Source organism: Pistacia vera, unplaced genomic scaffold (genome assembly GCF_008641045.1).
Source record: "Pistacia vera cultivar Batoury unplaced genomic scaffold, PisVer_v2 Contig247, whole genome shotgun sequence".
NCBI lineage: Eukaryota > Viridiplantae > Streptophyta > Magnoliopsida > Sapindales > Anacardiaceae > Pistacia > Pistacia vera.
The window spans coordinates 102,739-115,848 of record NW_022196054.1 but is presented as its reverse complement, the minus strand read 5'-3'; the positions used below and the strand labels follow the sequence as shown (position 1 = coordinate 115,848).

At 32.9% G+C, this 13,110-nt stretch overlaps 1 protein-coding gene across 3 annotated transcripts; it reads left to right on the top strand.

Moving 5' to 3' along the window:
* Positions 1 to 3,469: 3,469 nt before the first annotated feature.
* Positions 3,470 to 12,711, top strand: LOC116132032 (zinc finger BED domain-containing protein RICESLEEPER 2-like). Of its 3 annotated transcripts, XM_031417714.1 has the most exons (5): positions 3,470 to 3,606; positions 3,765 to 3,938; positions 10,579 to 11,716; positions 11,882 to 12,395; positions 12,510 to 12,711. In XM_031417714.1, coding segments are annotated over exons 2-5 (1,782 nt in total). In that variant the 5' UTR covers positions 3,470 to 3,606; positions 3,765 to 3,809; the 3' UTR covers positions 12,511 to 12,711. The 3 variants fall into 3 exon arrangements, with proteins under 3 accessions (XP_031273574.1, XP_031273572.1, XP_031273573.1); XM_031417712.1 differs by having other exon boundaries at positions 10,579 to 12,395; XM_031417713.1 differs by having other exon boundaries at positions 10,579 to 12,411; positions 12,510 to 12,561.
* Positions 12,712 to 13,110: the final 399 nt, after the last annotated feature.

Sequence of the window (13,110 nt, the reverse complement as noted above, 5' to 3'; positions counted from 1 at the left end):
TTTCTAGTTGTAAATCACCTTAGAGTTATTTACTACATTTGTGGCTTACCTTGAAATATTAGACTTGTAGGGTGTTTAATAGGTCCAGAGGATTAGCTGAGGTGCTTGTAAGCTAGTTTGGACATCTCGATTATATAAAAAAAGAAAAAGAAAAAAGTAGCATTTAGGAATTATAGAGGTCGTCATGAAAGTTGGTTCTAAAAGCCTGGCGAATTATATCGATATAATTGAATATCACATCATTAAAATAAGGATTGATAATTAGACTTATAAGCACTAGAACACACTTTTGTTATAAGTTGATTATTTTGGGTGAGATCAATATTCAATCCAATTTATACCAAACAGAGTGGCCAAGGTAAAGATGGGTTTAGAATTTTGGTGAAGTTGCAGACACTTTGTGTATGTTGGTGAAGATGGAAAATGGGTTCTGAAATTTATTTTAGTGGAAAAATCATGTAAAAGATCATCTAAAAAATCTTTCATAACATAAGAGGGACAAGAGTTTGTGAAGTAAAAATATATAAAAAAATATATAGTGATTTTATAATAAAATAAAACTAAAATTTTTTTTCTATATTAAAATTGCGTTAATAAAATTTGCTGAAGTTAACAAAATTCATTAACAATATTAATATTTTAACAAAGTTGTCTACAATAATATTGAGTTTTCCTAAAATCAGAAATTTTTATATGGTATTTAGTAATAAAAACATTATACAAATTTTGTTACGTAAAGAGAAAAATTAGAATTTACTACAAACATTAAAAAATAAATTGTACAAACATTATAAAAATAATTTGTAAAATCTATTGTATGTATTTGACCTGATCAATTTACTTACTAATCACCGTTGGATAGTCTAGTGGTCATAGTTATTGAATAATTATTAAGAGTTTTTGAGTTTGATACACTGAGTTGCTAATAGAGGTGGTTACTAAAGGTATTTATTCAATTGTAAATTTAAAGCTCTAAAGATTTATGATGTGAAATCAAAAAATTAGTTGAGATATGTTAAACTAGTCCAAAACCCCATCCCACTAGAAAAATTTACTTGCTGAAAGAAACGAGGCATTTAAATATCGGGTATGTCCGATTATCGTGAGAAACCGAAACATGGGAATCCCTAGGCAAAGTTTTGTTGTTGTTTTTGATAGTGTTTGGTGTAAAGTGGGACTGGGATGAAGAACCTTCCTCTTCGCTTTCTCAAGTTTAGACGTGTAATGAGGTCCTTCTGCGGCGCCCAAATGTGGGTTCAAATGGAGAATTTACAAAAATAATCTATATTTTATTGGTTAAATGGAATTATAAGCCATGGTGGATTCCAAAAGGCACCTCCATAATCGTTGTAAAACAAGGATTGTCCTTCCTCATCTTCAAAATTTTATTTTATAAATAATATTAAAATGTCCATGTTATGTGTAATATTTTCCGAGTTATTAAAAAACTCATAATTTATCACTTCTCTTCCCTTTTTAAAACAAATTTTAAATAGTAATTTCATTTAGATTCAATCCATTTGCCCTACGATATCATGCCACTATAATTAGAAGTATATATGTCTTGAAGATGATCATTTGATAGGCAAAAATCAGAATTAATGTTATAATTTAAATATATAAATTAATTATTTCTTTAAGTATAATTTTAAGGAATGATAATGACAATTGCAAGTATATCTTTCGTGTCACAATTACACTGGTGGGTGCTAGGGACATGGTATCCGATCCGATTTCAATTGCAAGGTATAAATGGAAATGTAGTCAATTTTTTTTTTTTTTTTTTTTTCGGTTGATTATCTGGCGAATAAGTTTCTTTTCAGCTTTTCCTTTACCTTTTTTTACTATTTTAGACGCGTAATGAGTCAGCTTTTGTGGTGGTGGCTTCAGTTTATTTTTTATTTTTTTAAATTAAACAAATAAAGGGAACATGAACAACCATTCATTTCCATCAAAATCTGTAATTATGTTTTGTATCTCTGAAAATCAAATCTTAAAGTACGTCAAGTCTCATCGGTTTGGATAAACAGTTCATGACTTTGTCTTCGTGTTTGATACTATGGAATAATTCCTTACAAACAACAAATTTAGTATGAATTTCGAGAAGAAAATATAATTTTTGTTTTTTAAGCGACAAAAATCTGTAAATTATCTAAAAACTATATTAAGTTCTGGTGTTTGGAAATTTAAATCTATAATTATCTTGGACAACTTAATTAAACTTTTTTTATAATTTGGATGAATTTCAGGAAAATTATGCGACTACATATTTTAATATAGGCAATTCTGTTTCTACCTTAGCATTTGGCCAAAATCCAAAGGCATAAAAGAAAGAAAAAATATTTATTTAAGATTTTTCATGAAGAGTGTTTCCAAAGATAATGCTGGATAATTTACAGTCAAGGTCGGTGAAGAACAATCTGCAAGAAGTTTGGTATCATAAGAACGAAAAAGACTCAAGCAAATTCGGATACGATGATTATTGAAACCAACATTTTCTTTTTAAATAAATGTCGTAAATTAAAAGACCATCTTATTCTTCCCATGATGTGGTCCAAATTTCTTATAAGATGATGATCCCAAAAAATCAATAATAGTAAAAGTATGCGATCATTTGTGCTATCTATTTATATAAGATTGATAGAACCTGTTGTACTTCAAATATATTGAAACATAATCAATCTTGTAGTTTCACATGATTTTTAATAAACAACAAGTGTATCAAAATTTTATGGCATCAACAATTGTATCATATTATAATTAAACTTTAGAAATTTTATCATTTCTTATAAAATTGATTCTAAATTTGTATTAGTTAGCATATTTTCTATATTTTTAATTTCAATTTTTATTTCAGAAACCGGTAATAAACAACTTTTTAATTTTAAAAGACACAAAATCCAATTTCTTATTTTTAAATTCATGCTTTGAAAACAAAAACTTAACTAAACGCTGCCTAATAAATTTTCTATTTGAACCCACGCGTAGACAGGACAGCCACAAAAGCTAGAGGAAGGTAACAAGAAACTTCATATCACCTAAATCCTTCCATAATTTCATTTTAAAATAAAAATAAAAATAAAAGATTTTTTTTTTTTTTACCACTACTGTTGTCTGCTCGCAGTTGGAATGTTGGACTGACATACCTCGGTTCCACGGATAATCGGATATTACCCGATATCTAAATGCCAAAGTTTCTTTGATCGAAGTAAATGGAGTGGAGGGGATCAATATTAATAACAATTATCAATAATTAAAAATAAAAGTCAATATTCCTTCTCTTTTGAGGACCCAGTTGGAAAAAAACTTATTGGATGGCCACAGCCACAGCCAAAGTCAAATATTCATCACCGACCTCAATGGAGTGAAGTCCCATTTTCACACTGTCTTCGGATAATCGGATTGGTATTGAGGATTAATATTTAACCCCACTACTCTTTGTAAATTTCTATTTCTGACGCAAAGTACTGTGAGTGTGATTATTTTATAAATTGCTTCTTTGTCCATGACGTCGTGCACTGAATCTGAAACTTTTCATATTCGTTTCCAAGAGATGTTGGTCTTGGTGCTGTAAAATTTCTGCACATCATTGGATCACTGTGTGCCGTAAGTTTCTTTTCTTTTTACGATCACCCCATTTAGCAAAAATGTTATTTCTTAATCTTCTTCCTATGTATCTGCCAACATATTAATGGTCGCCGAGAGAAAGCTTTAATTTCTTTTTTCTTTATGTTATGTTAATCATCAGCTGTGTTAATTTTCAGGTTGCGAAAGTTGCAGGTAGCGGTCAAAGACTCAAAGCTAGAACCATGTTCATTGATATGGATTTTGAAAGCTTTTTGCAAGAGCTGGGTGATGATTACATACAGGAGATGGAATCTTCTTCTTGTGCGACTAATTTTGATGTTGATCTTCCATCACAATGTTATGATAAGCAGGTAAACCTTTCTCTTAATTATCTTCTCTTTGTGTTCACATGCACCTCAAAATCATGTTCAAGCCACTACTCTTAACACATTCATCTTCCTAGCTCACTTGAGCTAACTTGTTTGTAATATAATATTGTTTTGTTTTGGAATGAACAAAAGTTGTTGGGTTTCATTCTCCATGCATGCTCCATGTGAGATTATGTCTTTTGTGTATTTTTAATTTATATATCGTTTCATTTTAGGAAAATCATGTATATTGCTTGTTTGGCTGCTAAGAAAACCTGAAAAAGACAGAAAAATACAACAGTTAGGAGGGTTCAAACTGTTTAGTGAAGTGTACATAACCTGAAGAGCTTGAACTGCAAAAAAAAAAAAAAAATAAAAAAAAATAATGGCCTAACAGATCAGAGATTCTTGTCAACACCAAAACAACAATACAAACAAAAGATTCAAATTTTTTCAAAGCCCATTTTCCTGCATTTTCTCGACACCCAAACCGAATCATGAAGGATCAAACTTTAAACCAAAGCAATAAATCCCACACCAAAAATCAAACTAAAAACAAAAATAACTTGATCTCAACGATTAAGAAACGAGTACCATCATTAGCATCAGTAGTGCAATGAACGAGAGTCAGAGCCGATAAAATGAACACAAACTGAGATACAACGAAAGAAACAGAAAAAAAAGGTTTTGTTTGGGCAGCCATTGTTTCGTGGGTGGCCGTTTCGTTCTCTTTCCCGGTCGTTGTGGTAAAGGTAAGGATCAGAGGTTCAGTTCAGGTGATGTCGAGTGCATGGTACAGCAACATGGAGATGCAGCCGAGAAAGAAGAAAAAAAGGAGAAGGTGAAAGTGAGGTTGGGACAGTTGTTGTGAATGTTGAGAGAGGCAACGCCATTAAAGAAAGAGAGAGAGATTCGAAGCTTGAGAGTAGTAGGCGGCGGTGACTGCTGACTAGTTGTGAAGACTGAACAGCGGCGGAATTTGTGATTGTGAAGATTGACGAAGCTGAAGCCTAAAGATCGGTGAAGAATGAACGGAAGTGGTGGAGTTACGATAGGAACTTAAGGTTTAGTCTTTAGATAAATTAGAAGTTTAGAACCACAGATTTTAGATTTAGGAACTTTAACAAACCGGTTATTCAATTGGCATGAATCGGTAATCAAACCGGTAAACCGGTTTAGCCAAATTTGTGAACCGGTCATTTGAGCGTAATCTAACAGAACTTAACAACTTTTCATAGGATCTGTTAAGTTCAGGGGAAATTTTGCCTGTATTTGAAATGGTAGGAGTAGGAAAAAAATAAACCAAAACTCCCAGGGTGTTATAATCTTTCTCTCTGTTGGTTTACCATAATTGGCCCGAGATTTTTTATCACGGGCGGACCATCTCGACTTTGGGTCCAGATTTTAATTTAAATTAATTATTATAAAAATATGATATGGTTAGACTGTACCAACTCAAAATTTAATAATTCTTAAAGTATTAAATAATATTGAAAGTTACATATAAGTGTGGGTCAAAATATTGTGACTTTAATTTTTTGATACTTTTTATGAATGTTCAAGTTTATCCATTCAATAGTGTTGACTGTTTAGAATGCTAAACTGTTATTAAGTGTAACTATCTTTATTTTATTTTTTTTCCTTATCTCCATTGGATCAACTATTTAATTATTATACATATTTTATAAACATTATGTGAAAAATCCAAGTCTAGGCTATGATATTGCAAGGCTTGAGTGCACCCAAGTGAATTCCAGGTCAGTCGTCGTGACGTGGCCAAGCCTATGAGATAATTTTGTGGCTCAAGATGCCTTCATCACATAATTTTGGTGTGTTAGTTTTGATACAAGGATACGAAGAAATAGATAAAATTTTGCCAAAATAAGAGAGAATTTTCCCAAAAAAAAAAAAATGTATTATTGTAAAAATAAGATAAAAGAGTGAAGAAGTAATTGCATTAATTTTAGACAACTTAACTGGACGGCAAAATAGGGACATGAATTATATAATATAATATATATAAAATTTTAATGTTAAATACCGTCTATAATTTTTATTTATAATTGTATATTTTTGGAGTGAATGGGGCAGGCAGGTCAAGAGCAAAGTTAATAATCTTATGGCCATTCCAAAATAATTTGAATCAAGATACTCAAACCTAAATCCAGAGGTGGGAAAAAAGCTTGGACCTAAAGGGTTTGGGCCCAAAACACGTTCCCAGGACCAGTCATCGGGAGAACCAGTTCTAGGATTGGACCAGCCCTAAGGGAGAAGGGACCGAGCCCATGTTGGTCCCTTCTCTAGGGCCCAGGTCTGGGATCATTAATTTTTAAAATCCCACCCAATGACATAACCCCCTGACAAATATTCAAAATCCCTCTACAAAATACATAATAAATTAGGGGTTAAAATATAATTTAAAATAAAATTAAAATAAATTTTTTCAGGCCCATACCATCAGTCCGAGCCCTAAGAAAACTCATGGGCCCAGGACCGGCTCTTGAGGATCTTGGCCTAGTCCCTCAAAGATTGATCCCAATTTGGGATCGGACCTTGAGGGCCCAAACCCGGGACCACCTAGGCCCGAGCCTTGCCCACCTCTAGCTAAATCTACTCCAACCCAAAGTTTTTAGTACACAAATCAAATCCATTCGGGTAGAGCCCTGAACCCCTTTTGAGATCCCTAGTACCAAGAGTATATAAAATTACCCCCTACAAGACCCTAAATTCTAAAACCCACACAAAATGTCACCTTAACAGTCACGAAGAAAACAAAACCGAAGAGTAACCTAAGACATTGATTAAAGTTTAAATAATAAATTAAATAACCATGGCCCTTTTTTACTTTTATCTTTTGAGTTCTTAATTGTTAATGTTTTTAAAAATATTTCTTAAGTGAGGGTTATTCACTCTTTTAAGTTGTGTTTGGGACATGGGATTAAAAGTAGGATTGGACATTTTTTTTTTTTTTTTTCTGAAAAGTCGTCCAATCCCAATGTTTGGTTTTGTTTCAAGGAGAATGGGATTGATTATTCATAATCCCATTCCCCGTTCCAGTTCCAATTTATTGGGGATAAAGTATTTTAAACCCTACATAGTTTGGCACAATCTAATAAACACCCTGTAGTACCTGTAATAACTCTCAATCTCTCTATAGCATTGCTAATTACTCTCAATCCCCTATTGTTAGTATCTTTTAGCTACTTTTAATGGTGGAAAGAATAAATGACTTAAATACCCTCACCTGTTATTATGCCCATCAATCCCAACTGGCCTCTTATCTCTAGCAACCCCTAACCTCTGTTTTAAAAACCGAACCAAACCGGCCAATCAGACTGGGACCCGATAGCTTTTTCGGTCCAGTTCAGGTCTTAGGGGTCTTTGTAATATTTTAAAATTATAAGGGTTAATTTGTAATTTTGTAGGGGTGTTTTGATATATGTCAAAAGTTTAGGGATTAATTAATTATTTTTTAGGGGTATTTTTGAAATAAATAAAAATTTTAGGGACTAATAAGCTTTTTAGGGGAATTTTTTGTAATATATTAAAATTTAAGGGATTAATAATAATTTTTAAAAATAAAATTGTCGCTGACATCATCGGTCCAACCGGCTGGTCCAACCGGTTGGACCGGTTGACCCGTGACCTGGGCAGCAAAACAGGTTGTCCTCCGGTCCGGGTTTTAAAACAATGCCCCTAACACCCATATTAGGCTTAAAAAATTATTAAATTCTGTAAAATATTACAAATTTTTATAAGAAAAATAGAAAAGAAATAATTACCCAAAAAAATAGAAAAGGAACTAATAAATAAAAAATCTGAAAAAATAAAATATATATATTTCTAAAAAAATGGAAAAAGAATCTGAAAAAATGGAAAAAAAAATTATTCTGACAATGAATCTTATGAAACAGCATGGAATTCCTTGTCCCAAGACCCAAGTTAGGACAATTTTTATATAAATATTATATATTAATTAAAAAATAATATTTTAAAAATTTTGCTATAGAAATATAAATAATTTACATATTAAAACTATTAATATTCATATTTTAAGGGTTATTAAATATAATCTCCATTAGGTAAAATCAAATAACAAATATCCTCTTTTTTTTTTTTTTCTTTTAAGATTATCTTATCTAGAGAAAATTCAAAAACATCAATCGAAGTACAAACCAAAAACGAAGGAAACCCCTCTCATATCTAGGAAAACCCGTAGGAGGCTAAACCCTCAGTATCTTTTACAATAAAACTTCTAATGTTTATAGGGTGTATATGCAACCAAATAAGATTGCTATTAAAAACCAAGATTTGCCAAGGCATAACAAATATCCCTTTGTATTTATAAATATAACAAAAATCCCCTTATTGTTAATTTTATTGGTGTTAAAATAAACGATGGAGGAGTAATTAGGTAAATAATTAGGCCAATCCCATACTATACCAATCTTATCCCAATTCAATCTAATTGCTTGTTCAATCTCATCCAATCCAATCCTATTTGCAAACCCACCTTAAAGTTTGTTACGACACTTCTTTTTGGGTCATAAAACTTAGTCTCTTTCTGTGTGTCTGTTTGAAATAATTGACATTTAAATGAATAATGATAATATCTTTCAAGGCATTAGTGTTTACGAGTGTATTAAGAATTTATTGTTCGGTGGGCTAAAATTGTTTTTGTACATAGCTTGGGTTACTTTTCAAATGTCGCATGTGGTCACATAACATCAGTCATAGGCCGTCTTGTTAGTTGTTTGCAACAAAGACCCTTTATGGATATAGTATGATAGTGTTGTTTAAATACTATTATTATGAACACATCAGATAAAACTCCTCCTACAAAACCACCATTGGGTAGCCTAGCGGTCAACTAGGACTCTTGGGTATATTACTCAAAAGGTCTTAAGTTTGATCTACCTGTGTTGCTAATAGGAGTGACAACTGAAGGGATTTACCCGACTGTCAACTTCAGGGTCTAGGGGGATTAGTTGGGGTGTACGCAAACTGGTGCGGACACCCCCGACCACAAAAAAAAAAAAAAAAACTGCTCCTAAATGATTAGCTTATATACTTTAGTAATTCCTTTCGTGGATAGTGTTGCTTTAATACTAATTATTAAGAACATGTTGATTAAAACTCATCCTGAAATTTGAAAACCGTTTTATGTACTTTAGTATTAGTATTGCTCAATAATCTTTTCTTCTGTGAATGCCTTTTTTTCAAATAGACATGAACTCTCTTGTAGACAAATTAGAATGTGTTTGGTATTGTTCTTAATTCTTAAAACCGATCGATTAAGTTTCGTGGATGCAAAAAATCTACTGTTAAGGAAATAGGATCTAATCCCATGAGATTGAGACCACTGACAATCCGTTGGACCTGCACACATGAAAAGACAAGCGTGAGGGTTACGGGAAATACTGGGGTGGTGTTTGCCGTAGGCACTCCGACACTCAAGTCGGCAAGGTTGAAAGAGACAATTTAATAAGAATTAAGGGAAAGAAGGATTACTGGGAGTTTTGTTGGAGACCAGGATTACGGCGAAGGTATCAGGTTCTCGGGAGCAAGAACTTATGAGCAAGTATGTGGTTTTGAGTAGTGGAGATTGAATATTAGATCATGGATCCCTTATGAGAGGGCAAGCCTCTGTTTATATAGTAGTCATAGGATCTTTAAATCCTAGTAGGACTCCGAGTCCATAATAATAGAAGTTTAATGAATAGGAAAGTCTTTGATTTATTTGTCTTTGGAATGGTAAGAGTTCTAATTCATATAAGATTCAAGATCTTAGATGAACTAGGATATAGATGGATCTCCTAGGAGAATTAGGATACTGGTGAAATAGGAATTGGATGTCTTAAGGTTTGAATAAAACACTAGACCCTTAATAGATAATATGGACTAATGGGCCTATCCAGGGTTGGGCCATGATCTTGGGCCATGTTATAGATGTTATGCGCTTGGGCCTGATAAGCCCAAGACAATTTTTGCCCATGCAAGTTTTAAGTGTCATAATCATTTTTATAAATTTGAGAGTTTTGAGAGAAAGCAGAAAGAAAAATACAGAGAGAAAAACGAAGAAAAGGTTCTGAAAAATTCGTGTTTTACTTGACTTTGTTTGTACAGTAAATGCACTTTTTATAGTGCTCATAATAGTAGCTAACTAACTCAGGTTCAGTCTATAGGTTACTTAACTAATTTTTACTAACTCTTACTAACATCCTCCCTTAAACTAGACTACTCTGAACTACACTTAACATTTGTTAACATCCTTCTCTAAACAGAACAACTTTGGACTACACCAACTCTTGCTAATAAAATTGATTAAAAAAACTAGTATAATTAGTTTTTAAAATCAGATTATTTCTGAAGTTGATTTTATATGGTAAAATGACAAATGTACTTATACATAATTTCTCAAATTACAAAATTAACATAAATAAATATTAAATTTATCAAATAAATAATCTCATAATTTATTTCTAAATTTTTAAACCCAATTGAAATAGGAGTTGTTATTGGCACCACCACGGCTATCAACCGAAAAATTAACTCTTGAACTCTTGAGTTTAGGTCCGAATTTTAAGTCTGCATTTTAGGTTGTATCGAAGAATTTCTATGACCATTGTTTATTTGTTGATAGGGGGTATCTAATTGTACTCAAATTGAAGATAATGGAAAAGGAAAGGTTGACACAGAAGTAGCACCACCACCACCAACTAAAAGAAGAAGGACCTCTAAAGTTTGGGATGTGTTTGATAAGATCCAGAGGGAAGATGGGACAGAATGGGCCATCTGTAAACATTGCAAAAAGCAGTATCTAGGATCAAGCAAGACAGCAGGAACCTCAAACCTATTAAAACATATGGAAAAATGTCCAGGTACAAGAGATGGTGATGGAGGTAAACCACGTGATGAAACCAGGAAAAAAAGGAGCTACAAGAGCATAGTCAGAAGTAATCCATTGAGTGCGGTTGAGAAGGATTCCTCAGAAAATTTTGGATCCTATAGCAGTTTAAAGGCCAACATACGTGACACTTATTGGAAAGAGAAGGAAAAACTCGCAAGTTTCATTAACAACCGGTCATCAGGTCGTTCCAATTTAACAATTAATTGGTGGAGACGCACTGATGGTATAATTAATTGTTGTTTGACCAAGAACTTCATAGACGATGGTTGGGAACTAAAGAACAAGGTTCTTTCTTTCAGAAGTGTGAGATTCTCCGACAGTTCCGGGGGACTTTTAGGAACTTTCAAAAGCATGCTATTGGAATGGAAGAATCTTGACAAAAATGTGTTCAGTATAACCGCACAATGTACTGAGGAGGCTTATCAGGCAGCCAGCGAGATTAAAGGGTGGCTTCTTCATCAACATTCACTTCCTTTAAGTGGAACATTGTCACATATTAGTTGCTTGGTACATATTCTCAATCTTCTTCTTGAGGATGGATCTCAGGAAGTAAAAGATGCACTTTGCAATGCAATGAAGTGCATTTCTTACGTCCATGATAAACCAGAACGTTATGAAAAATTCCGAATGGCAGTACATCTAGCGAGGGCGCAAGGTAGCATTGTGAGTTATGAAGATATGCCTACGAGTGAGACATTAATTAGCTTCCAAAAATTTGAGGGCATTTTCAGGTTAAGAGAAGCTTTTAATATGTTAAAGATGATCGATCTGGATTTTGGCAGCTTAAATCCAGTAGATGAGGAATGGGACAAGGCTACCTACATTTACCAGCAAGTAAAAGTGTTAGATGAAGCTGTTAAGAGGCTTTCAGGTAAACAATCATGCCTTACCACAAACGTTTATTTTCCTGAGGTTTGCAACATACACAGGAGCCTGTGTAAATGGGTCAAAGGTGACAATTTAAATGTTTACTTGATGGCTTGTAAGATGAAGAAAAAATTTGACACATATTGTGAAAATTGTGGTTTGGTTTCAGCAATCGCTGTAGTTCTTGACCCACGGTTCAAATTTGATATTGTGGAGCGCTGGTTTAAGGAAATATTTGGCCATGATGCTGACGAGTACTATGCAAGAATGGGCAGAATAGACTACACTCTTAAGCAAGTTCACAACGAATATTCAGAAGGCTTCAACAATTCATCGGATCATTTTGACATGCTAGATCCCCTGGGAATGCCATCCACTTCTTCAAAAGATGATAAAAATGGAAAATCCGAAAAATCAGAACTTGAACGATATTTAGAAGAGCCCAATTTTCCTTCAGTTAAAGATTTTGACATACTGACTTGGTGGCGTGTCAATACACCAAAATTTCCAACACTAGCAAAGATGGCTCGTGATTTCTTGGCAATACCCATATCAACTGCTCAGTCAAATCCCTCATTCAATGATAGTGTTATGAAGATTGATCCAACCGCCATTGACGTAGATCCTAAGACCGCGGAAGCTTTTGTCTGTGTAAGGGATTGGAAGCAAAAGGCTGAAAAGTAGTAAGAATTTTTAAACGTACAATTTTTTTTTTTTTTTTTTTTTTTTTAAATTTCCTTCTTGTATTCTAGATTTTATCAACCATTTTTAACATGATACTTGTCTTCTTTTCACAGGGGCTGATATTGCATCACCTTTCATCTACTTCCGTTAGCAGAAAAAAAAAAAGAGAAAAATAAGAGGGTTCTGTTCTTCAGTTACGCAAAGAAGAATTGGAGATTGCTTTACTGATTATATTCTAGACTATTTCATGCATGTACACTTTTACTTCATTGTATATATGCCTTTGCTTTCATGTTCAGAGTTGTGTTCAAGTTACTCCAGTGTAATTAATGTATGTTTTATATTACGATTATTTTTCTTGTATAGTCGTATCACTAATTTTAATCTAAAAAAGTTTAGGTTCTGACTTTTGAGTATTTCTCTAACCAGGATGTACGCTAAATTTTTATTATACAGATTTTAAATCTGAAAAATTAGATCTTTTAAACGGTTGAGATTTTCTTAAATTATATATATATACACACTATTATACTAACATCAGAGTTTACAGGATTTAACCTTTTCTAACCGTATCGGTTGTACTTTCTCTCTCCCATGTACTGTTCTCGTTATTCTCACGTAAAATTTTAAATTTTGTTTATCTTTTTTATTGTGCGTCTTTTAAATTTGAATAAATCTAAACCACAGGCTAAAATTTAAAGCCCTGATAAGAAA

Excerpts from the sequence above, each read along its gene's own strand:
- LOC116132032 (XM_031417712.1), top strand. The coding sequence starts at position 3,810 with ATGTTCATTGATATGGATTTTGAAAGCTTTTTGCAAGAGCTGGGTGAT. Across the intron at positions 3,939-10,578 it reads CACAATGTTATGATAAGCAG|GGGGTATCTAATTGTACTCA; the intron begins GTAAACCTTTCT and ends ATTTGTTGATAG.